The following is a 25,827-nucleotide window of genomic DNA, read 5'->3' on the forward strand; positions in this document are numbered from 1 at the left end:
CAATAAGTTTCTGCTACACATTTCTAACTATTATATGCCTTGCCTGCTTTTAATTACATAAAAATTATTAAAGTTTCCTTCATCTTCTAGAAATAGTTATTTATGACAATAGAAATTTATAATGAATAAATCATCAAAAAATTTTATTTTACTATGTTGGAAAAAACAAAATTCCATGGTTTTCCTCTCACTTTTCCCTCTGTAATACTGTATGGAACACTGCAACTCATATGGAAAGATGGAATATCAATTTGAGTTCAAGGGGAAAGATCTTTGGACAATGAGGTGAAATTGCATATTAGCATTAAAACAAGGTTGAAAAATTAAGCAAGGAGGTTTGACTGTTATCTAAAAAAAAAAAGTCAGCAAATATAAAAAGTCTCTTAGAACTTAACATTTCGCATAGTGCCTAGCAGAAGATGCTTTAAAAATGCTAGTTAACTGACTTTATTTAGAGTTGAATTCTATTTTATTACAAAAAATATCAGAGACAAAAATGACAAAACACAGCCATAGCTTTGAACTACAAGATTTGAATGCAAACCAAAAAAACAAAACAAAACAAAATTGAATCACCATATTCGCCACTGAATAAGCAATGTACCATTTTTGTACCTCAAATTCATCTTGAGTGTTTTGAACGCTGCACCACGTGGCAACAGGTTCAGGAACTACTTCCCAATCATCAGAGACTTGCTTAAGGATATTTACAAATGTCGACTTTCCTGCAGCTGTCAAAAGGCAAAAGAATACAACAATCAGAAAGTAGTGCTAAGAGCATTCATTAATCTTTATACATTTGTTCTTAAAATAAGGCATATTATAGCACACATTTTAAAAACCAATTTTCAGATATTTCTTTGGAGTTTTCAATTTTTAAAAATGTAAAATGAATTTGTAATAAGATAATGCAATTTGGTTTGTTTTTTTGGGGGGGTGGCTTTCTTGTTTTGATTGTAAATGTAAAAGAACAAATGAATGGGAGAAGTAAAAATCTAGAGATTTGTGGCAATAAAAGTTGCTTATTAGTCATAGTAATTTCAACAATTTGTGCTATTTAATTTATATTTTTAACTGTGATTCATACATGGGTATTTAGCCAAATGGCCAAGTTCACTCTCTGAACAAATATTACAGTAATTTCAAAAAAGATTTATTAACTCCAAAACCATTTACATATTTTAAATATTGTTATTGATGCTTTTTTATATCATATATTTACAAATATCTTTTTTCCTCTTCCCCAGAAATCTCCCTAGAGGAGGGAAAAAAAGTTTTTCAAAACCAACATACTCCTGCCAGTACATCCAAACAATATCCCACACCCACAATCATCCACATCAGAAATGAAGGGAGTATCTGAATTTTCTAAAAGGAACATTACAGTGTTTAGATGTTCTCTGAACAATGTTGACATTCTAAATATGAGATCTGTTTCCAATAACTAGTATTACTAGATGAACTGAATTGTACCAGTTTTGACAATCAATATAAATGAAACCAGAAAAAAAAAATTGTAACCAAATGAAAACAGCCTATAAGTTTGCCACATTTAAGTAAATAAAGACATTAGCGCAGTTAGTTCTTTTAGAGTCAAAAGTAACAAAAAACACTTTAGAACATATAGTGATTTTTTTTTTAGAAAAAACAGAAAAATATTTTTATATAAAAATATTTAGAAAAATACTACGAAAATGACCAGTTTATATACTATTTGTTATAGTAAGAATAAAAAAAAAGAAATTCTATAAAGAATTTAATGAAATCCTCCAAATTGAATTAACATATATTTTAATATTGGGTTACTGCCATACAAAGGTGAGAAAATGGAGAGAACCAGTGAAAACTATCAGAGGTTCATAGCTTTAAAATTGGAAGAGATGATGGGCCATCATTTTAGATTCAGAAAGAAAATATAAATCTGGATCATCTAGAAACATTTATTATAGACAACCTTCTAAAGAACTTTTGCCACAAAAGGCATTAGAGATATGATTGTTAATAGGGATGGTAGGACCAATTTGGGAAATAGGGGCATTTTTGTATGCAATAAGGTAAATATGTTTTGCTTAACAAAACATCTTAGACGGGGCAGCTAAGTGGCACAGTGGATAAAGCACCAGCCTTGAAGTCAGGAGGACCGAGTTCAAATCTGAGCCTCAGACACTTAACACTTTGTAGGTATATGACCCTGGGAAAGTCACTTAACCCCAATTGCTTCAGAAAGAAAAAAAAATTTGTTAAAAGGAGTTTTGTTTTCTTTTCATTCTCAATTTGGGGATGGGGAGTGGGGAAGAAAAGGTAGGTTTTTGCTAGTTGAAAAAGATAAAATATAATTTTTTAAAAATTGAAAATGACGGGGCAGCTAGATAGATAGAGTACCAGCCTTGAAGTCAGGAGGACCTGAGTTCAAATTTGACCTCAGACACTTAACACTTCCTGACTGTGTGACCTTGGGCAAGTCATTTAACCCCCAAATTGCCTCAGCAAAAAAAACAAATAAATAAAATAAAGTTGGAATGACCCATTTCTGAATCAGCAGATTCAGAGCAAGATTAAAACAAAATAAAGGAATAAATGAGATATACAATTGAAACTGTTAATTTCTTTAAACAACTGTGTTGTCGTGTTTTTTTTTTTTAAATAGGAAATAGATAAAAGAAACAATGATAAATAGTATGATTAGTTCCCAAGAAAATTTCTTCTATGTAGGAAATTCAAGGTGAAGAAACTTCCTCTTCCAATACAGACCTGCAACTGTTCTGCAACTTAAGAGTTTTAAAGAGTTGCCTGGGGAAAGTGAAGAAATGTAAGAGACTAAACAAGCTTTAAAAATTATCACTATAAGCAGAGTAGTTGAACAACCAAGGGTAAGCACAATTAGGTATAAAAGCTTCTTTGTAAAATCTTACAGTAGAAAATACTGCCTAAAAAAACAGACTGAACATTGAAGAGAAATGTTAGAAGGGAAAGCTTAGTGAAATGCCCAATTAAGCAAAATTATTCCAAGAACATCTGAGGATAAAACTGGAAGAAATGCAAAAAAATGCAAAAGATTTTAACTTCCTCTAATAGACTTTCCTCTTTCTTCTTGACCTATTCTTCTTTATCCTAATTCTTCCCTCACATCTCTTGATTACTCCTTCTCTAGCTCTTTTGCTGCTCTCAGGCCACACTTAACACACTAAAGAATGATGTGTCCTTCAAGACTTCACCCTGGGTCCCCTTCTCTTCCTCTTCTACACAATTTCATTTAATAATCTCATTCTCTCCTACAGATTCAACATCATCACTATGCTGAAGACTCTCAATTCTACTTCTCTAGCCCTCACCTCTCTGCTGACCACCCGGTCAGCAACTGCTTATTAGACATTTCTACACAAATGTCCTATAAGCATCTGAAACTCAACATGTCCAAAACTGAATTCATTATCCTCCCTTCCTCCACATTTCCCTAACATCCTCCCAGTCACTTAAGACCACAACTTTGCTGTCATCAATGTTTCCTCATTATCTGTTTCTCACCAATACCCCCACAGCCAATCTATTGCCAAGATCTGTTGTTTTACCTTCAAAACACCTCTTGTATATGTTCTTTCCCCTTCCCCTTCTCTGACACTTCCCCCAACTTATTAAAAGATATCATCACATCACACTGCATCACTACAGTAACCTGTAACCTGATGACTTGTCTCCTTGCCTCAATCCTCTCTCCATTGCAATCTATCCTCTTCTAAGCTGTTAAATTAACCTATAAAATTAATTCATAAAATTTGTTAATACACATCTCATTATATCACATACCTCTCTATTCAACCAACTCCAATAGCTCCCTAATAACTCTAAGATCAAATGTAAAATCCTGTTTGGCATTCATTTACAGGCTCCTTCCTCCTTTTCCAGACTTCCTATCCCTGATGTATTATTACCCACACCACCAATATACATTGCAATGGTGACCCTAGCATCCTTGCTGTTCTTCAAACAAGAAATTTCAACTCTGGATTCTGGGCATTTTCTTCTGGCTTCCTCTGAGTTCTAGCTTAGATCCTCATCTTCTACAACAAGCCTTTCCTAATCTTCCTTAATGCTACTGCCTTCCCTCTAAAATTATCGCAATAGATTCTGGATATATCCTATTGTACGTAATTGTTTGCTTGCTGTCTTTCCCAGGAGATGTGAGATCCTTTTGTCTTTCTTTGTATCACCAGAACTATGTCTGTCACATGGTAGGCACTTAGTAAATGTTTGATGATTGATTGATAGCAAGGGCTTAATAAATACTGACTTCATCAATGACAGTGTTACCACCATATTTAGACTAAATTTAGACACAGTCCCTTACATGCTCTCTATGAGGAAGTAAAACTGATATGAAGGAAAGCAAAAATTAGAAATAGACCCTAAACTAGATCCACAAATATAAAGGAGTTGAATGCTAGAGACAAAACAATTAAGAAAATTTATGAATTAATTCCCAAAATATCTCAAAAAGGGAAAGATGCTAAATGTTTTGGGGTGAGGGAAACTACAGACACTATTAAAATAAAAAAAGTAATCAAGGAAAAAATTATAACTATGACCGCATCTCTAAAACAAATGAATACTCTACATGTTCACTTAAAATATCACAGAATACCCTTAAAGTACTCAGAGGCAATTTGGGAAACAAAGAGCTCTGGATTCAGAGTAAGAAGAAATGAGTTCCAAACATGAAACTTCTACTTACTTCATTTGTAGCCCAGGTCACAAGAGAGCTCACCTGCCAAGGCCCAATTTCCTCATTAGTGAAAATAAAAAGAACGGACCAGAATAAACATGTCAAACATGTAAATGGGCCTGCAGTGCTCCTGAGTGCCTCTTGAACCAGGTTAAAATGTAATTGAGAAATAAATATTTGATGAATAAGTAAAGCTCAATAAAACATGGATAATGCTAAGTTGTGATTTTTTAAGTCAACATATAACCCACAAGGATCTTTATTTATGAACTTTCTTCTGTTTCTATTTGAGTTTGACCCCACTGGAGTGGATAGCCTCTGAAGTACTTTCTACCTCTAGATCTTATTGCATGATCCTTGAAGATCTGAAAAAGGACCAGGCAGGAGTTTACAAATGACATTAATCCTGGAATGGCTGAACAGGTAGAGATTAAGATTTCATTTATTTATTGGCTGATGACCACAAAAAACAATTTGGTGTGATTGAACAAAAAGGTACCTTTATGATTCTCCTCCAGTAAAATGTCATGTCTTCCACATATTTTCTTTGTGCCTTCAGAATAAGAAGCCTTAAAAGATCCATCAATATAGAAAAGTGTTTGAAGATCCTCCAATTAATTATTAATACTAAACAGGGAGGTGTATACTTGTCAAAACTGTCTGCCAGTCATAAATAGATGGCAAGAGAAGTGACATACATATCCAGTCCACAATGAATCATTCCAACTGAGAGATCCTCACTTTGCTGGCTATAACTTTGCTCTTAGACACTAATCTTGTTCCAAGTCACTGTAATTCTATAGACTCTGAATGCATAGCCACATTTTTTCCCATTATATTAGTTTATGGGAGGTCTGCCTCAGGGGCATGATCATCAGTGTTTTACATTCAGCTCTCCAGAAAGAGAAACATATGTATGACATAATTCTAAGTTTAACTTGCATTATTAATATTTTTTCCATAACTTTTTTAAGTCTAGACAATCAACAGAACAATACATCCAATCCTGACTTGTAGCTTTTGCTGATTTCTGAAGTGTGAATGCTCAAACTGAAAATTTAACAATCCTTAGCTAGCTTGTGTGGGTTCTAGCACATCCCTGGTTTGTATCCTGAACATCATAAAAGCCTATCTGTCATTCCAGTATTCCTTTTCTACACAAAATAGAAATAAGGACATTTACAGGAGTTTTTCTCTAGTCAATTCAATAAATATATATTCAGTGTCTTTATGTAACACATAATACTAGGATCTAGGAAGATACAAAATTAGAATAAGACAGAGTATCTGTTCTTCTAGAGAATATAGTTAATCAAGAGATAGGACAAAAACATATAATCATGATATTATAATATGATTAATTGCATAAAAAGCAAAGAAAAAAAATTACTACAAAGGTAGACAGGAAGTTGAACTTCAATCTTTTTGCATGTCAATGGATAAGAAAAGAGGTCCTTCCTTTTAATTCCAAAGAGAAATTCACAAAGAAAAAAGATATATAAAAATGAAGATGGCAAGAAAAGGAAGAGTTAAATAAGGAACAAGTATGTCAGATGATTGCGCAAAAAGTGAAGCAAGACACATCCTACAGGAGAATTCAGACTTCTGTCATTTTCTAGGCTGCCTATAGAGTGAAAAAAAGACTGTATTTAGAGTAAAAAGATCTAAATTCAGATCCTAGCCTTGTTATGTATTACCTATGGTAAATTATATAAGTACTCCTGGCCTCTGTTTCTTCATCTGCATGATCTACTAGCAAGTATAATTGAAGTTTGGAGGACCAAAAGTGACCACGGATGGTTATGTGTAGAGAACAAATAGTATTTACAGAAGTGATGTGCATAAAAGGAAACACTGAAAAAGTAAACAACCATAATACTCATCAGAGAAGTGAAAAGAATACATGGTGTTCTCCAGAAACCACCAAAAAACATACTTTTACAAAAAAGTTCAGGCCACCAACTTGATTCTAAAGTCATTCCCCCAACTTATAATACTAGACTATTCTGCCTTCTCTTTAAGCTGCCAAAGAGAAAGGAATGTTCATGCTGGTCACATCCTAAAAAGTGGAAAAAATACCACCCTCAAAACAGATTTGTAGCAAGGAAACAATACTTACTCTTATTTTCCATCTGGGCAAAAGTCCAGTTTTTCAACCTTTTTTTGGAACAAACTAATACACTAATATTCTTTTTGGAGGCAAAAAGGAACGCAGCCAAGGATACTTGGGCAAAAAATTTGGGAAAGAAGTCATGGGAACTAAGAAGTTCCTAATGATTACTGTTTTATACTGAGATCATTGTGCTAAAAGTCACAGAATACTAAGATCAGAGCAGGAGGCGAACCCACCAAAAACAAAACATAATAGTGTTCCACTAAAGGGGAACATTAGGTGAGGGGTTGTGAGAACATAGAATTACAGTGACCAATTTTTAAAAAGAGGTCCCAAAACAAAGACAGTAAGACTTGAGGTTACAGAATTCTTTCTAATCTACAGAGAAAGGATTTCTAGGTCAATGACAATTTACAGTGAGAACTAGGCATTTCACAACTTCTCAAGCCCTCAGTTTCCTCGTTTGTAAAAATGACAAGATGAGAATAACAATGATCTCTAGAGTGCCAATGAGAATCAAGTGAAAAATGTCTCTGGAAATTTTCAAAATCACAGAACTTGTGATATTAATGCAAGGTATCCACTTGAATAAGTCAAAAACAAGGTTTGTTCTACAATCAATATTAAGTATTATAGACCTCTACTCTCTCCAATGACTCCATAGTAATTAGCAACTTATACCTTTTAATACTTTTTCGTAGAATTTTACCAAAACCTAAAAAGCACTCTAGGAAGAGACTTTAAAAATGAAAAAGCTTTTCAAAGATCAGTAAAAGAAAGAAAGCTTCTCAATATATTTATAAACCATATTCAGCAAATTCATCATCACTGATTTATATTTATTATTTTCCAAGGACTTAGCCTAATTATCAGAATAACAAATTTTCCAAAGAAACTTTAAAAGATCCTATATTAAAATATAAATTATAAAAGATCCTATACTGTTGGAAGAGGAAATAGTCACACCAAATTAATAAGGACTAAAAATAGCTGATAAAAAACACTTTAAAAATTGCAAAGTACTTTTAATACATTATCCTATGTTTGATTTAAAGACTATTGGAGAAGAATAAGAAAAGAGAAGATGGGCTGAAAAAGAATGGAATTACAAAAATGATTTAGAGGGGTTTGGATCTGTAAATAAAATCAGACTAAATCTGAGGAAAAATGTGGGAGAAACTGAGTAAAGTAATTTTTAAGTGTTTAGAATAAGAAAGAGGCAAAAATTGAATTTTGAGGGAAGAGAAATGTGAGAATAAAATAAAGAAAAATCTGAGCTGAAGGAGAAGGGAGCATTCTGAAGGAAAGCTCTAGTAAGAAGGAAAGTGAACACAAGCTTCTGATGAATACATTAACAATGATGTGTGAATTAATTAATACAAAGCAAATTAGTACACAGCTGGGTGGCAAAGTGAGTAGACTGTCAGTCCTGAAATCATGAAGACTCCTCTTTCTAAGTTCAAATCCTGTCTCATATACTTAGTAGCTATGTGAACACAGGCAAGTAACTTAATTAAAGCTAGCAATAAAAATTAAGTGGAAGGGATATCAGAAGACAGTAATGCCTCAGTTTCCTCATCTGTAAAATGAGCTGGAAAAGGAAATGGCTAATCATTCTAGTATCTCTTTACCAAGAAAACTTCAAATGGACTTATGAAAAGTGAAACAATTGAAAAATGACTGAACAAAATTAATTACATTAATTCATTTCTATAATAAACCTACAACTTTTTATAGCTTCAAAAACTTTTTAATATGTGATTTTGTCTTTTCTTGATGCAAGCCCTTGTTTTATACAATTTTGCATTGAATTCTTCATCACAATGGATATCAACTATACCTTTGACAAAGAGTTCATTTCCAATTCTAGCCTTGTTTTCAAAAGAAGTTATTTTAAGCTATTTACTAACCAAGAATATAGTGAAAATTTTGCAGTTTTTAGAGTCAGAGGCTCTGGGGTCAAATCCTAGCTCTGTTACTTCCTAACTTTCTGATCCAATTGGGGAAGTCATATCACTTCTCCTACTCTGTTTCCTAAATTGTAAAACTAAGAAGTTTGACTATATGACCTCTATTTCCTCCTATACCTCTATAACCCCTGCAATCCTAGGTCTAGCCACAAGATAAAAAAGGTGCAGAGGTGAAGGAGGAGATCTGTTGAATAAATATTCCAACTATGAAACAAATAAAAGTGGGCCTTTGGGAGAATAAATTGACCTTTTCTAACACATAAATATGAAGCCTTAGGCTCTGTCTTTGAAAAAATGGGCAAAATGATCACTGAGCAAGAGATCAATAACTATTCCTTGAATGAAGAAATGAATGAATGCCCTAATAAACAGAAGTAAAGTTTCACTGAATTTTTTTTAAATCTTTACTGGGCATTAATCAATGGGTAAGAAATTCAAGATAAAAGGGAAAAGAAATATATTGGGGTCCTAGGATCTAGAATTAGAAGGGATCTGGGAGAAGTGAGTCCAGCCTCCTCATTTTTCAGATGAGAAAATTGAGATTAGATCACATAGTAAGTTTGGTGACATCCAAATCAAGTGCTCTTATTCATTTCATTAGGCATAAGAATCAACATAAATAAAGGCATGGGAATTGGGAAAGTCATTAGTAAGTTATCTCTTGCACATCTCAACCTTCCCCAAGCCAGTTTTGATACATCATAAATCAGCATAAGAAATTAAATGGGAATTTGGGGAATTTAACAGAAGCTGCAGATGGCACTCAATGACCATCAGATGACCAAAAAAAAGTTTACAAGCTCAAAGACGCATAAAATATATGTATAGTATTATATAATATCAACCCAAATTTTGTAATAATGCACTGAAAAGACTTCATAAAAGAAAAAAATGCAGACTTCTCCAGGACAAAAGGAGAGTAAAAAAAATTTTACTTGCATTTTCCAGATTGAGGAGGTAACCCCTTAATTCCTCAGTGTCGTGGAAGGGATATCAGAAGACAATAATCCAACATGAGATAAGAGTGGTGCTATATTGTTAAAGGCTTTGAGAGCTCAAGCAAAGGAGTCACAGCTGTACTTTTTAGACAAGATTTTTGTCAAGCAGAGTGAAAAAATATTTACAAATAGAAAATTAGTCTAGAAGTCATATTAAGGCTGGATTAGAGGCAGCAGAGAGTGAAGTTAGGAAAGCCAGCGAATGACTTCCAAATTGAATATGCTATCACAATTCCATTATTGTGTTAGGTTGGTTTTGCTAAAAGCTATTTTTTTCTTTTTCTTATTCTTTGTTATTTATGGGCAGTGAAGGAAAGGGGATACATTGAGCAACAAGAGGTGATGTAAAAAACAAAAGCTAGCAATAAAAATTAAAAACAAAACAACAAAAAAATACTATTACAATAGTTCAAGCCGTAATATAAGCTTGTATACTCTCTCATTAGATCAATATAACACAATAAGGTTTGCAACCATTTTCTTCTTGACAACCCTGAGGAATAAATATTATGTTATTACCTCCATTTTACAGATAAGGAAACTGAGGCTCGCATAAATGAAATAATTTATCCAAAGTAACATAGCCAATAAGTATTAAAGCTGGAATATGGAACTAGGACTCCTAAGTCAAGCATTCCTTCCACTAAAACATGTTGCTGTGCTGAGGGATGACAGCAGAATAGAGATATTTTTAAAAAGGCAAATAAAAACATTGGGTTTTTAATGGACGTTGAGGGTGGGGATAAGGGAGAAATTCTGGAACTCAAAAAGTTTTTAAAAATCAATGTTAAAAAAAATTTTCAAATAACTGGGGGGAAACATTAAATAAATAAAATTTGTAAAAAGGAAAAGAAAAACTGAATGGGAAGGGAGGTAAAAAGAACCATAAATTCTATTTGGGATACTGTTGGATTTCAAGTGCTAGTGAGACTGAGAAAGGGAGTAATTCCTACAGGAATCTGAACCTGTAAGTGGGAAAAAAGCTCAGAGCTAGAGGTTCAGATTTGGAAATGGTCTTCATAGACTAGACAGCTGAAATAGCAGAAACAAGTAAGTGTTCTTATTGGCACTTGTCTAGAGCTGAAGAGATAAAGTCAGGGCTGAAAGCACAGTTGTGAAAGTCATTTCTGTTGGGGTTCAAAGGAAACCCCAAAAGGTTGTGGTTCCAGACTGATGTCCCTAAGTGTCTCAAAAAAATTCGCAGGTTTGAACCCGTATCCGAATCAAGGGGCAAAGTCTATTGTAATTGTAATGCCAATAGAAACAAGCTAAGTCCCAAAAGAATTTAGCAAATAACCAGGAGCAAGGAGACAAAATTTATCTAGTTCTTCATGTCATTGATATACTAATTTTATGGCTTAGAGGTAGAACTGAGGAGTGGTCTCAAGAACCAACAGATTATTTGACAGTCAGTAATGTTTATAGGACTATTTTTAAGGCCAGAAGACTTTAGAATCAGTGACAGATTGTTAGAACAGAAGCACTCTAAGCTCAAGGGGACCTCCCTACTGCTGTCTGCCTTAGCACTTCTATTTCATCAGTTTGGAATCATCTTCAAGCCAAGGGGCAAGTTTATTCTAATTTTAACGCCAATTACAGGGGGCTAAGTTCCAAAAGAATTTAACAAAGAACCAGGAGCAAGAAAATAAATCTATGGGGAAAACAGAACAGGTGCTTTGTCATTGATATGATAATTTTGTGACTTACAGGTAGAGTTAGGGGTGGTCTGGTCATTACTATCTCAGAATCTTTATCACAGACCCACAGATTGTTATCTGACAGTCAGCAAAGTCTAGCACTCCCAAGGCCAGGGGACCTCTAGATTATCTCTATCCCTTCTCTATAAAGCTTAGGGAAAGAAATATATAGCATTACTCCACCAATCTCTACAAAGGTAACAGCTGAAACGGTGAAAGGAGATAAGGACCAAGAATAGGACTTTAGGAAATGGCCATCTTAAAATGGAAAAAACAGGAAATGTTTAATACCAGCCAGTGAATAAAGTAAAAAAGTCAAGATGTTTAATAGTTTTCTCTAGAATCTAGCCTTTGAGGTAGGGGGTACAATCATACAATCCTTTCTCCTGAATTTTCCTAATCCAGAGGATCTATTCTGTAAAAATTAACACGAGGGAAGAGTTTGGGTCCCAAAGGCAATCTTGGTTTCCCCTCCCTGCTTTATTGGGACGTGACCAGAGCCAAGTGAGGATGGACGCTCTGTGGGAAGCCCCTTGTGCCTGGGGAGTGGCGGATGAGCTGGAGCTCCTGGGACCAGCAGGACCCCAACCTCTTTGAGCTTCAGCTTCCTCACTTGAAAAATGACGGAGCAAGTCTAAATAGCCTCTAAATTCCTTCCCAGTTCTAAGACTAAGGCGCCTTTCCCTGCCCGGGCCTCAGTTTCCCCGACTCTCAGTCTGAGGCGCGGGACTGAAGGTCCTTGAGCCCGTTTCCAGTCCTCCCCCGACCAGGTCTCAATTTCCTCGCCCGTCAGATCGGGGTCTCCCCGGGGCTCAGGGGCAAGGCCGTGCCGGCTCCTCACCGATATTGCCTTCGATAGCGATCTTCTTGATGCGGACTCCCCCGGCGCCGGTGGCGGGCGATGGGCAGCTTCTCTTGGGCGGAGTGGCCATCTCGCCTCCTCAGCTGCAGCCGCGGCTCTGACCAGATGCGAATGCGGGAAAATTAGGAAGGCGCGGGAACGTGGGAAACGCGGGACACACAGCTGCGCTCGCGCGCTGCAGCCAGACTAGTTTGATTTTGGCGCGCGGGAGAAGGGTGGGACGACGACGTCAGTATATCCCGTCCTCTTGCCCCTCCCCTCCGCGGATGGTTCCGTCAACTTCCTCCCATAGTCCCCACCCACTCTGGCCGAAACCGCGGGAGCAGTTTGAGCCCTCGTTTACGTCAGGAGAGGACGCTGGGGGTGGGGCGAAGCCTTCCGCCACTCAGAGAAAGGCTAGGTGGAAGCGGCCGATTTCCGAATGATTGATGGGAGCAAGCGGAAGAGCGCTCTCCTAGGTAGCCCGGTCTGGCTTCTGATGAGAGGCCGGGCCGGGGTGGGGGGCAGGTCGGTGGTCTTTCCGCCCGAGGCCCGCTCAAGGAAACTAGCATTAAGTGTTTGCTGGAGGCTAAGTACAGCGCAGAACGTTTGAAATTATGGCATGTGAAGAGCAAAAGGAACAGCCCCTGTCCTCAAGAAGTTTACACTCTACTAGGGGAGAAAGACATACAAAGGACCTATTGAAAGAGAGATAGCCTAAGATGACAGGAAAAAATAATGATGAATGTTGGAGGGGATGCGGGAAAACGGGGACACTGATGCATTGTTGGTGGAGTTGTGAACGAATCCAGCCATTCTGGAGAGCAATCTGGAATTATGCCCAAAAAGTTATCAAACTGTGCATACCCTTTGATCCAGCAGTGTTTCTACTGGGCTTATACCCCAAAGAGATACTAAAGAAGGGAAAGGGACCTGTATGTGCCAAAATGTTTGTAGCAGCCCTGTTTGTAGTGGCTAGAAACTGGAAAATGAATGGATGCCCATCCATTGGAGAATGGCTGGGTAAATTGTGGTATATGAATGTTATGGAATATTATTGTTCTGTAAGGAATGACCAGCAGGATGAATACAGAGAGGCTTGGAGACAATCGTTGTATAGTTTAGCATGGTGATTAACAGTTCTCCAAGTTCAGTATGATTGATTTAATCTTACAACAAATAATGGTTTCCTAGTGATATAATAATTGGTTTATACTCAGTGTAAAGCACATAAGCTGGGACAAACTACATGGACTGATGCTAAGTGAGATGAGCAGAACCAGGAGATCACTATACACTTTGACAACGATATTGTATGAGGATGTATTCTGATGGAAGTGGATTTCTCTGACAAAGAGACTTAACTGAGTTTCATTGAATAAATGATGGACAGAAACAGCTACACCCAAAGAAGGAATACTGGGAAATGAATGTGAACTATTTGATTTTTGATTTTCTTCCTGCGTTATTTTTACCTCCTGAATTCAACTCTCCCTGTGCAGTGGGAGAACTGTTCGGTTCTGCAAATATGTATTGTATCTAGGATATACTGCTACATATTTAACATATATAGGACTGCTTGCCATCTTGGGGGGGGGAGGAGGGAGGGAGGGGAAAAAACGAAACATAAGTGATTGCAAGGGATAATGCTGTGTAAAAATTATCCTGGCATGGATTCTGTCAATACAAAGTTATTATTAAATAAAAAAATAAATAAATAAAACTTAAAAAAAAAAAAAAAAAGAAAGAGAGATAGCCTAAGAGTTGGTTATCGAACCCATCCACCCTCACCGTATGGAGAAACTGAGGCTCAGGACGCTGAAATGAATGGCTTAGCGTCTCACAGCCCAGTCATCCCAAGTCCGAGTCACTAAATGCTGATTCTATATACTTTTCAATATCTCCTGCTTGCTACAAGATAGCTAAGCTCCCAAGGCAACGTCCTTTACTGGGGTAAAGGAACCGAAAAATTGTCGAGTGAATAGCCTCCCAGGATGAAGGAACCCCAGAGACTCCACTGAATACCATCCCAGGATGAAGGACTGAAGAAACTGTCCATTGAATAGCCTCCCAGAATGAAGGAACTCCAGAGACCATCCATTAAATAGCCAATCAGGATGAAGAACCTGAAGAAACTGTTCAATGAATAGCCTCCCAGGATGAAGGAACCCAAGAGACCATCCCTTAATAGCTACCCAAGATGAAGGACCTGAAGAAACTGACCCAGTGTATAACCTTCCAGGAATAAGAACAAGAAGACCTGAGTTTCAGATGTTTTGAGTTTTTGCATCTGGTGGACATAGGCTAAAGATCTGCCTTTGTATCTAAAAATACAGAATTCTCAAACAGATCTACACTAAAATTGGAGAGTTGCATCCCCAGAGGATAGCTGCTCTCATAGGTTTGGGGAACAATGATGTGCATCTAAATGAGTTCCCATTAATGGATTCTCCAGTATCAATAAGCTGTTAGATATACTTAATTCTTAGCTAATGTATTTACTAAGATGGCATAGAAACACATATATACACATAGCTAAACAGCTATAAAATATTCTCCTTCTTCCCCACCTACTCCCCCATAAATTAGGAACACATTTCACTCTTTTGGTAAACATCAAAGGAGGAAGAAATTAAAGTAATTTTGTTACTATTATTATATTACAGAATATATTACAGAATATATGTATAACTGTACAGAAAGAAAAAATAGTTAAGGATTTGGGGAAACAAATCACAAGACTACCTAGTGATGAAGGCCTTCTATTATCCAGGCATTTACAGAGTTGTTAATAATTTCTTGACTTGCCTGAATTTTAGTTTTATCTTTTCAAAGGCAGGGAAAACAATAAGGGGAAATTCTATTCTGTTACGGGTCAAAACTCTTGTACTTAAAACAAGGATTCTTACAAGGTACTAATTCAGTGGAATTGATGAGACAATCGTTGTATAGTTTAGCATGGTGATTAACAGTTCTCCAAGTTCAGTATGATTGATTTAATCTTACAACAAATAATGGTTTCCTAGTGATATAATAATTGGTTTATACTCAGTGTAAAGCACATAAGCTGGGACAAACTCAGCCAGGGTGGGACTGAGACTCAGAGCCAGATTCATTCACTTCATTTCACAATACTTTGGCTGGCCTCGGCATTTTGCACTTCTCCCCATTGAGACCAAGGCCAGTCTGAAAGGCTCTCCAGAAAGCTGGCCCAGGCCCCAGGCAAGGAAACTAGATTGTGAAGGAGATAATTAACAGACACCGGGCTACTCTTGAGGTGATTACTGAAACAAAGGCTATCCAAGACCTCAAGAAAGCCACCAAGAACATTACATTATTCTGGAACTAATTCTAACTTGAAGGAATTAATTTCTGAAATGGAAATAATGGAAACCTTGGGAGGAAGTAAGCACTCCATTCCAGAGTCTGTAATAAAGGTGAGTAAATCTGGGCATAGTCTGACAGCCATTTTAGATTTTTGGTAAGCAGGTTTCAAAGGGTTCCAAGGAGGAACCTATGGAAGAAAAAGAATTTCAGAATTAAATTATCAAGACATCCCAATAAAAAGGAAAAATTAGATTTGTTTGAAAGAATCAATGTGGATACAAAGGGAAATTACCAACCAACTTAATTTTTTCATACTAATAGTAGGAGAAATGTAGAGAAGAGGGAAACAACAGATGCTCACAATACTACAAATGAGATCAGACAAGTGTAGAGTAGTCATAATAATGATAGCTAACTTTTATAGAGCACTTACTAAGTGTCAGGCATCATGCTAAGTGCTTTACAATTGTTTGTCCTTCATTTTCAAAGAGAGCCAGTGACCTCACAAATGATGTGAGCTCTTAACTTGCATGTGAATTGGATTTAATTGAGGTAGAGCTGAACAAAATCATCAGTTTTACTCCCTCTTCTAAAGTCCTCAGGGTTCAGTGGCAAGATAAAAATCAGGATGGCTGGCTCAGGATTCAGTGGATAATCTTGGTGTCTTCAATGTCTGACCAAGTTCTAAGCATTATGCAGCCTTCACTTCAAGCATTGGAGCAAATTATTCTCGTCTGCCATTCTACATCTTCTTGTGTAGAAGTCTTCATGCACTCGGGAAAACATCTCCCTTCTTCACCAAGGGGTTTAAGTCCTATATGTTGTCTTCAAACTGGTTTCACCTATATGCTGAGATGGTTTTGCCTGGGTGTGGCCACTGTGTAGAGATGGGTGAATCAGTTTGACACCTGAGCTGCCCTGAAAAGGACTCAGCAAGTCCTCACACGAGAGTGCTAGTTCTTTCTGAATACCCCATATGCCCTGCTTTACCACTACAAGAAAAACAGGTACCATTATTATTCCCATTTTGCAAATAAGGAAACTGGAACAAATAAGTTAAGTGACTTGCTTATAATCACACTGATAATGTATAGAGACTGTATTTGAAGTCAGGATCTCCTAACTCCAAGCTTAGTATTCCATTCACTACACCACTTAGCTGTTTATAATACAATGGAATTATCATTTTCCACTCAAGAAGCTTTGCCTCTCCTACTTCAACACGGAATCACATTAGTTCTTTTGACTCCTTTGTTGTTTGTTGTTCAGATATGTTTGACTCTTCATGACTCCATTTGGAGTTTTCTTGGCAAAGAAACTGAAGTGGTTAGCCATTTCTTTCTCCATCTGTTTTACAGAGGAGAAAACTGAGGCAAATAGGGTTAAATGAGTAGCCCAGAGACACACAGCTAATAAGTGTCTAAAGCCAGATTTTTTTGGCCTCTACGTCTCACTAATTATTTATACTAATGCAATCTACAAAATCCATCAGATTTTTCAGAACAACTGCTATATAACTATCTCTCTCTTAGCATACTTATGAAATTTTTTTACCCATGTGCAAACATTCATATGGAGCTTTATCTTATCAGATTCAATTCAGTACTTTCTATCAAAATCCTTTTGGATCACTGTTAGCTGTCCTTCCAAACTTGGTGTTAGCTGTAATTTTAATAAACTTGTCTATTATGCCTTTATCCAAACCACTGATAACAATGTTAAATAAAACAAGACTAACCACAGATTCCTGGAGTCTTTCAATGGAGAATTCATACAATGTTGAAATTGAGTCATCAACTCTTCAAGTTTGGCCATCCTGTTGGAATCCTTACAAAGTGCTAACTCATTAGAGTTGATAGAGACAATACTTATCTAATTTAGCATGGTTCAGTATGATTGATCTGATCTTACAAGGAGATGTTATGGGCCAGAACTTGAAATAAGGTACTAAGTAGAACTGATAGATACAATGCTTGTGTTCATCTTTAGAGAGTTCATATAAGCAAGAAGTATTTAAGTACTCATTGGAGTTCAAAAGTATGGGAGATTGACAAAAGTTAATTTTGTAACTTTGTGAATTCACACTTCCCTCAATCCCTCCCTTGGAGGGGAGGAGTCAACCTTTAGGAGATCATATATAAGAAGCAGACAGAGGCTCAGTCTGGAGTTCACCTGAAAAGATTGAGAAGGGAGTGTCAAGTGAGTTAAGCCAGAAGCCCTCTCTCAGAGGCAAGAGAGATTTATTCCATCTTCTACCTTTGTGCTGGCTGGAGGCTGAAGAAAGCAGAGGCAAAGGACAAGCTGCAAGAGCTCTTGGAACCAAGCAGAAAGATAGGTCTCTAAGAAAAACTAGCCGGGCTATTTTGGAAGGAGAAAATAAACGTTTGCATTTTATCAGCTGGCTGAATTTTGGATTAATTATTACTTTTAACTGATACTAAGGCTGCCTCCAGAAAACCTCCTCAAGAAACCTGCTCCCAGAAAGAACCATTATATTTTAAAGAAGAAAAACACCACAATCCAACCTATTTTGAATCATTGTATTATTACCTAATCAAAAAAACCAACCCAAAGGAACATATTTTAACCACTGTTTTTAACATATCATACAAATGCAATTGTGTCCCAAAATGTGTGGCAGTTGCAACTTCTTTAATTTATTTAAAAAATAATAAAGAATAATACTAGAACTGTCCTCCAATTGGGCAACACCATGGGTAAGGTTTATGCGTCTGTCACAGTTAAAAGATTCATCAGTTATGGTATGAGAAATGTATGTATCATCAGGAATCAGAAGGGCTTTATGCCTACTGAAGGCTAAAGCAAAAATAAATTTCTTATTGCAGTTCATCTTGAATAAAGCCAAATATAAAAGGAAAATTAATATCCCATTAAGCACAGACAATATGGCCATAGTGGCTGACATATCTGAGTCCTTGACCAAAATGCTGGACAGTGTAAGCTTGAGCAGGACTATATTTTACTGGGACCAAATATGCATCCTTACTGGTTGATGGCCAGGAGAAGATAATATTTCCTATTCGATTTTAAATACAAAATCTGGGGATCTCAGTAGCGTCTGAGGACAACACTTATTCTTACCTTGGAATCTTCTTGGGGTTCCATTGCAGCCAAGAATGCTGTAACCAACATGATTATAGACTTAGAACTCATGGATAAGTCTAAATTGGCTCTTTGACAGAAAACAAACAGTATATACTTTCCTCCTACTCTGCATTTCATTCCACAATAAGAATGGTGTATCCCCAAAAGTTCCCTCAAACTCTTAAACAGTTTTTTAAATGCCAAAGATACTTACATCTCCCCCAGAAAACCAGTATTGAGGCCTTGTAACTTCCCTCTAAAAGCAGGGTGAGGTGGTTGCTACTATTAGGTAGCTCATGGAAGAGACCTCTGGAATCATTTGTTCTGAGCCAACTGTTACATTGCTGTCTTAGTAAAATAATGAGGAACAGAATCAAACATGACCCTCAACCAGAAGATCTGGCCATTTTAAATGACTCTTTGGAAGGTAAATTTGGAAATGAGGGTGTAGTAGAATTGAACATCTGGTCCCACCTAGAGCAGTTTGCCTATAATTGTCGGCTAAACTTTGAGTTGAGTAGAGAACAAATAATGGTGTCTTAGTGCTATGTTGAATATCAGTTTATTGGTCCTATAAAGAGTGGAGAGCCATTTGAAACAGGTACTGATATATTATTTCAAACAGCAGCTGGTTGGTGAACTGGATCAGAGTAAAGGGTGTATTCTATTACCTCTGTGTCTGTGATCTCATGCTTTTTTCCTTGTTTTTGTTTTTTAAATAAAGGAGAGATCATTTACCTAATTTGAAGTTTGAGTATTCATTCACAAAATCCGACAAGATTGGGTCCCATTCAATGGGGTTAGGAGATCCCAGTCTAGAGATAAATACTATTGTTGGTATGAAACATCAAATGAAATATTTCCACATATCCTCTGCAACTGTGCTCCTCAACTGAGTGCTATTACTCAATAGACTAATTAAGGCTATCAAAGTATCTGAATAAATTGATTCAGATAAATTCAACAGTTCCAGGATTAGGTGAGGTCTTAAGACTAGATTTAGTAATTTTGGACAATAAGAAGTATTTACATTATTATTATGATTCACTTAATATAAATTTATTTTGCTATGGAATAAGCTCCTGCATTTATTGAATTTTGAGTGCTACCTGTGGTTGCCTTGGTAGGACCAGACCAAATGATTTCACATTTGGCTATGGGCCAAATATTCTCTATTCCTCCTCTAAATGATTTATTCTATAATATTCCCAGGGATTCAAGACAAGCTAAATAGTCTGTAATTTATAGTCATTCTCTTTCCTTTTTGGAAAACCATGACATTTAGCCTGTTCCAGTCTTATTATACTTCTCAGTTTTCCATGATCTTTCAAATATTACTGACAATAACTTAGTAATCATATCTCCCAGTTCTTTGAGGCCTTGGGCATGTAGTGTATTAAGGGCCAGATGGTTTAATTTACAATAACAGGTAGGTATTCTCTTATTATTGCCTTATTTCTCTTGGATATTAAATTTACTAGAGATTTTCATTTTATGGTCAAAGGATATGAACAGACAATTTTCAGATGAAGAAATTGAAACCATTTCTAGTCATATGAAAAGGTACTCTAAATCACTTGATCAGAGAAATGCAAATTAAGACAATTCTGAGATAGCCTACACACCTCTCAGATTGGCTAAGATGACAGGAAAAGATAATGATGAATGTTGGAGGGGATGTGGTAAACTGGGATACTGATACATTGTTGGTGGAATTGCAAACTGATTCAACCATTCTGAAGAGCAATTTGGAACTATGCCCAAAGGGCTATCAAACTGTGCATACCTTTTGACCCAGCAGTATTTCTATTAGACTTGTGTCCCAAAGATGGGAAAGGGAACCACATGTGAAAAAATGTATGTGGCAACCTTTTTGTAGTGGCAAGAAAGTGGAAACTGAATGGATGCCTATCAATTGGAGAATGGCTGAATAAGTTATGGCATATGAATGTTATGGAATATTATTGTTCTATAAGAAACAATCAGCAGGATGATTTCAGAGATGTCTGGAAAGATTTATATGAATTGATGTTAAGTGAAGTGAGTAGATCCAGGAGATCTATGTGGCAATAGCAAGATTATACAATGATCAATACAATCTCTTTTCAGCAGTGAAATGATTCAGGCCTATTTTAATGATCTTGTGATGAAGGGAGCCATCTACACCCAGAGGGAAGACTGTAGGAACTGAGTGTGGAACAACATAGCATTTTCATTCTTTTTAGTTGTTTGTTTGCACTTTGTTTTCTTTCTCATTTTTTTTCCTTTTTAATCTTATTTTTCTTGTTCAGCATAATTGTGGAAATATATATAGAAGAATTGCACACGTTTAACATATTGGATTACTTGCCATCTAGGGGAAGGAATGGGGGAAAGGAGGGAAAAAATTTAGAACTCAAAGTTTTACAAGTATATATGTTGAAAATTAGCCATGCATATGCTTTGAAAATAAAAATAAAATAGCTTTAATAAAAAACTAAAAATAAATAAATAAATATTTTTAAAAAATAAAGAAAAATTTAAAAAAAGAGAGAAAAAGGGAAAAAGACCCACATGTGCAAAAAATGTTTGTAGCAGCTCTTTTTGTAGTGGCAAAGTATAGAGGGCAGAGATGGAGTGTGAACTCTAGTCTAGGACAGAAGTTCAGGGAAACCTATACCTAGGAGAACATGCTCATTCATCACCTAAACACAGCTCTCCGTGGCCCTAAGAATTTGATGTATGTGGCAGACCACATGATTGAGAAAAACAAGAAATTGGCCAAAAGTATGTGTTCAGCCAGAAGGAACAAGGAACATAACTTCCACAGCTGTTTATGCACTACTGTGATTTTGCTCTGTAAAAATCTTGTCTTCCCCTCATCCCTTCAATCAATAAATGGATTGCTCGCTTGCATCTTGTCTGACCCGTGTCTTTCTTATCACAAGACATTGAGCCAGAATTGGGTCTGCTGAGTAGACCCAACAGCAAGGAACTGGAAACTGAATGGATGCCCAACAATTGGAGTTATAGAATAAGTTATAGAATATGAAGGTAATGAAATATTTTTGTTCTATAAGATATAGAATATGAAGGTAATGAAATATTTTTGTTCTATAAGAAATGCTCAGAAGGATGATCTCAGAAAAACCTGGACTTACATGAACAACAAGATTATATGATGATCAACTGTGATGTATTTGGCTTTTTTCAACAATTAGGTGATTCAGGCCAATTCCAATAGACTTGTGATGGAGAGAGCCATCTGTACCCAGAGAGGACTGTGGGAACTGAATATGGATCACTGTAGAGGGCTCAAACTATTGAGTCGATGCACTGAGGTTAGGATTGCCGAGCACTTGAGGCTAACTACTGATTGGACGATACTCTATGGACATATGCTTGGAAAATGGTTCTTTCCACTATATGTGCTGGCTCAATGATTGGTGTATACAGAGGATTGTAGGAGGGATTAGGGGGTAGAGTAAGACTAGCCAGAGTCACTCTTTGGTGGTAGACGAGGGGGAAGGCGGTTGCAGAGATTCTGCTTCCATCCTGTTCAATCCTGCGTCTAAGACCAAGAATAAGGACTAAGACTAAGGACTTTTGCTTATCCTGACTCCAGCTGATTCTGAGGTATCTGAGGTTCTAGCATGGTCATCACAGATCACAACATAGTATTTTCCCCTTTTTCTTGTTTGCTTTTTTTCTCATTTTTCCCCTTTTTTGATGTGATTTTTCTTGTTCAGCATGATAAATGTAGAAATATGTTTAGAAGAATTGCACATGTTTAACCTATATTTGATTATTTGCTGTCTGGGGGCAATATGAGGGGAAGGGAAAGAAAACTGTGGAACACAAGGTGAATGTTGAAAATTATGCATATGTTTTGAAAATAAAAAAACTAAAAAGAAGAAGAAGAAGAACAAAAGGAGAAGGAGGAAGAGAAAGAAGAAGAAGAAAAAGAGGAGGAGGAGGAGTTCTTGAGATAGCTTTCAAGCCTAAATGAATTGGTTTTCTGGGATAATTCTATTCTTTATAGCCTCAAACATCCTAACAAACCAGATTCTCAATCTATTCAGCTTCCATAACTCCTCCACTCTATCTGAGATATGGTAAGGGATGAAAACATCATTGATTTTACCATCACCCAGAAGTGCCTTTCTTCCTTGATCAAGAACTATGAAAATTCTGTATCTGATCATAAGCTCTTGATATTTTCTCTCTTTTTACCATACTCTTCCTAAATCTATTGATACCTTATTTTAAATAAAGCCATGATTCTATTCTTTTTTAATTTAACTTTTTTTATTAAAGCTTTTTTTTATTTTCAAAACATATGCATGGATAATTTTCAACATTCACCCTTGCAAAACCTTGTGTTCCAATTTTTTCCCTCTCTTCCCCCCACCTCCTCCCTTAGATAGCAAGTAATCCAGTATATGTTAAACATGTGCAATTCTTCTATACATATTTCCACAATTATACTGCAAAAGAAAAATCAGGTCAAAAAGGGGAAAAATGAGAAAGAAAACAAAATACAAGCAAACAATAATAAAAAGAGTAAAATTACTATGTGGTGATCCATACTCAGTTCCCACAGTCCTCTCTCTGGTTGCATATGGTTCTCTTCAACCATAATCTATTCTAAACAGAAGCATGATTTCATTAGGATCCCCTACAACCATGTTTTAAACCTTTCATGCCTTACTAGGTTTTTTAATGAATTCTCCCCATAACAAAGAAGATTGCACCATCAGTATTCTATTTTCTTGTTCAAGAATTCTGAAATTCCTTTGATGATAACTTCCATTATTCAGTTTCTTCCTATACCTCACCTCAAATCTATTCTTCATGCTCAATGTGACTTCTAATCTATCCACTCTTCACTATTCTTCCTATCATGCCCACTCTGGTTTCCCTTTCCTCCATTCTCAATTTAATCCTTCCGTTAAGGGTCCGGTTAAAGGTTACAATATCTAATACCCCCAAACTCCTTGCTCCCTCTCCTATGTTTCAACCTCAACCTTTACTTCTATCATCCATCTCCTCTGTTTCTGCTTAGGTGCCCCTGAATATATCTGGAGAAAGTCATACTATTTATTATGAATTTATCGTCCAACCCCACTGCAATGAAGCAATCCTTTTTATCTCCCTAATTGAATTTCCCATTCTTTATGATGTGAATTATCAGGAAATACTAACATGCTCATCTCAGGAACTTACTTTCTCAAACTGTCTTAATACTATAGGTAAGGCAATTGTGAGGTGCCCAGACTGTCTTTATTTTTAAGATACCATAGAGCTTTAAGATACCACAATGGGAACTTCCTTGAGTATTTTGTTAAGCCCTAATGGGAAACAAGTTTTCCCAGAATATCTTTAAGACAGTCTCAATATCAATATATATCCTTTTTCTCCCCAGCTCTTCCCCTCTTCTCCTAGGAAACCCCCAAGATTATATTTAAGATTATAAATTATAATTATATACATAAATTACAAAATAAAATAAAAATATATATTATAAAATATGTGCTTGTGATGATTTTTGCTAAGTTCTTTTCAGGACCAAGTCCATTATGAGGTACCCTCCCCTTCATAGCATCTTGCCTTTAATGCCATCTTTTTCCTTACTATAACTAACTTTGATTAGTCTGCTAAACTCCTTTATGGATTTGGCATAGCGACACCTTATAGGATATTCCCTTAATGGCTTCTTCCAAACCCCTTTCCTTGATAGGGGGTTTGGGATGCTCTCCCAAATCTATTTCTATTTACTGCTCCTGGTGCCTATTTTATCTCTTGATTTTGTCTGTAACCTCTTTTCTTAAATAAAGGTATCTTTTGACCAAAAGAATGCCCTTGAAAATTCATCACATGTGCCTTGCATCCTGTATTTTGAACTAGGAATTGCTATTCAAAACCCATCATTTATAATCAATTTCAAACTTTCTCCTGTCTCAATTCTTTCACTCCCAGTGATGAGATCCTGAGTAATTAAGTGGGGATGGCAGAGAAAATTTGAAGTATTGATGGAATTACTCCCTAAAGCAAACATGGAAAGAGCACTGATGGAGATCAGTTTTAATTTCTGTGGAGGTGATGGATAGCTGCATCTTGCTATGATCAGTGAGAAATCTGAGTTGTCAAAACCCTGAGGTTTCTCCTATAAATCTGTCCATGTCTCATGTTGTCTTTGCTGAACCTCTTTTCTCTCAGTTTGCCATAACATTCTGCTTTGTTGTGTCTTTCCTCTCATCCCCCCACTATGCCTCATGGTGTCTTTCTCCTTCTTATAATTAACTTTTTTAGGGTGCTAAGTCCCTTTTAAGATTTACCCTACTAGCATACTCCAACCTCATGACATATTCCCTTTTTCCTGGTTAATTCTGAGTTCTACAAGATAACTTGTCCTTTCCATCATTAATTATTAAAAACCCTTTTACTTAATAATATGTATACTCAATAGGGGTATAGAAATCCAGCAGGAAAATAGGAGGGAATAGAATATGGAAAGGGTAGAGGATGACAAAAGAGAGGGCATATTGGGGGAGGGAGTGGTCAGTAGCAAAACACTTGAGAAGGGACAGGGTGAAAGGAAAGAGAATAAATGGGGAAAATACAATTAGCAATAGTAATTGTAAAAGAAAATTTCAAAGCAAGATTCTCTGATGGAATATTATTATTCTCTGGAAAATGATGAACAGGATGCACTCAAAAAAAAAAAAATCCTGGAAAGTCCTCCATGAACAAAGTCAAATATACTGTATACAAAGTAATAGCAATGTTCTGGGATGACCAGTTGTAAATGACTTTGTAATTCTCAGTAGTACAGTCATCTACACCTATTGTAAGGACTTATGATAAAAATCCTACCCATCTCAGAGAAAGAATTGATCAAGTCTGTATATGCATCAAAGAATTCTATATTACTTTCACTCTCTTTATTTTTAGCTTAATTTTTCTTGAGGGTTTTTATTTTCATTAAGGTGGGAGATCTAGCTAAGTAAAATGAGCAGAACCAGGAGATCATTATATACCTCAACAATGATACTGTTTGAGGATGTATTCTGATGG

General features: G+C 36.3%; 1 protein-coding gene across 1 annotated transcript in view; it reads right to left on the bottom strand.

The window, feature by feature from the left end:
• DCK (deoxycytidine kinase) overlaps positions 1-12,588 on the bottom strand; it is a 35,032-nt gene extending 22,444 nt beyond the window's left edge. The window contains exons 1-2 of the mRNA XM_051964810.1: positions 12,340-12,588; positions 616-731 (exon numbers count right to left, since the gene is read on the bottom strand). Of these exons, the coding sequence (XP_051820770.1) occupies positions 616-731; positions 12,340-12,430 (207 nt within the window). The 5' untranslated portion in view covers positions 12,431-12,588. The remainder of the gene's footprint in view (positions 1-615; positions 732-12,339) is intronic.
• Positions 12,589-25,827: the final 13,239 nt, after the last annotated feature.

This window comes from Antechinus flavipes, chromosome 6, assembly GCF_016432865.1.
Source record: "Antechinus flavipes isolate AdamAnt ecotype Samford, QLD, Australia chromosome 6, AdamAnt_v2, whole genome shotgun sequence".
NCBI classification, from domain to species: domain Eukaryota; kingdom Metazoa; phylum Chordata; class Mammalia; order Dasyuromorphia; family Dasyuridae; genus Antechinus; species Antechinus flavipes.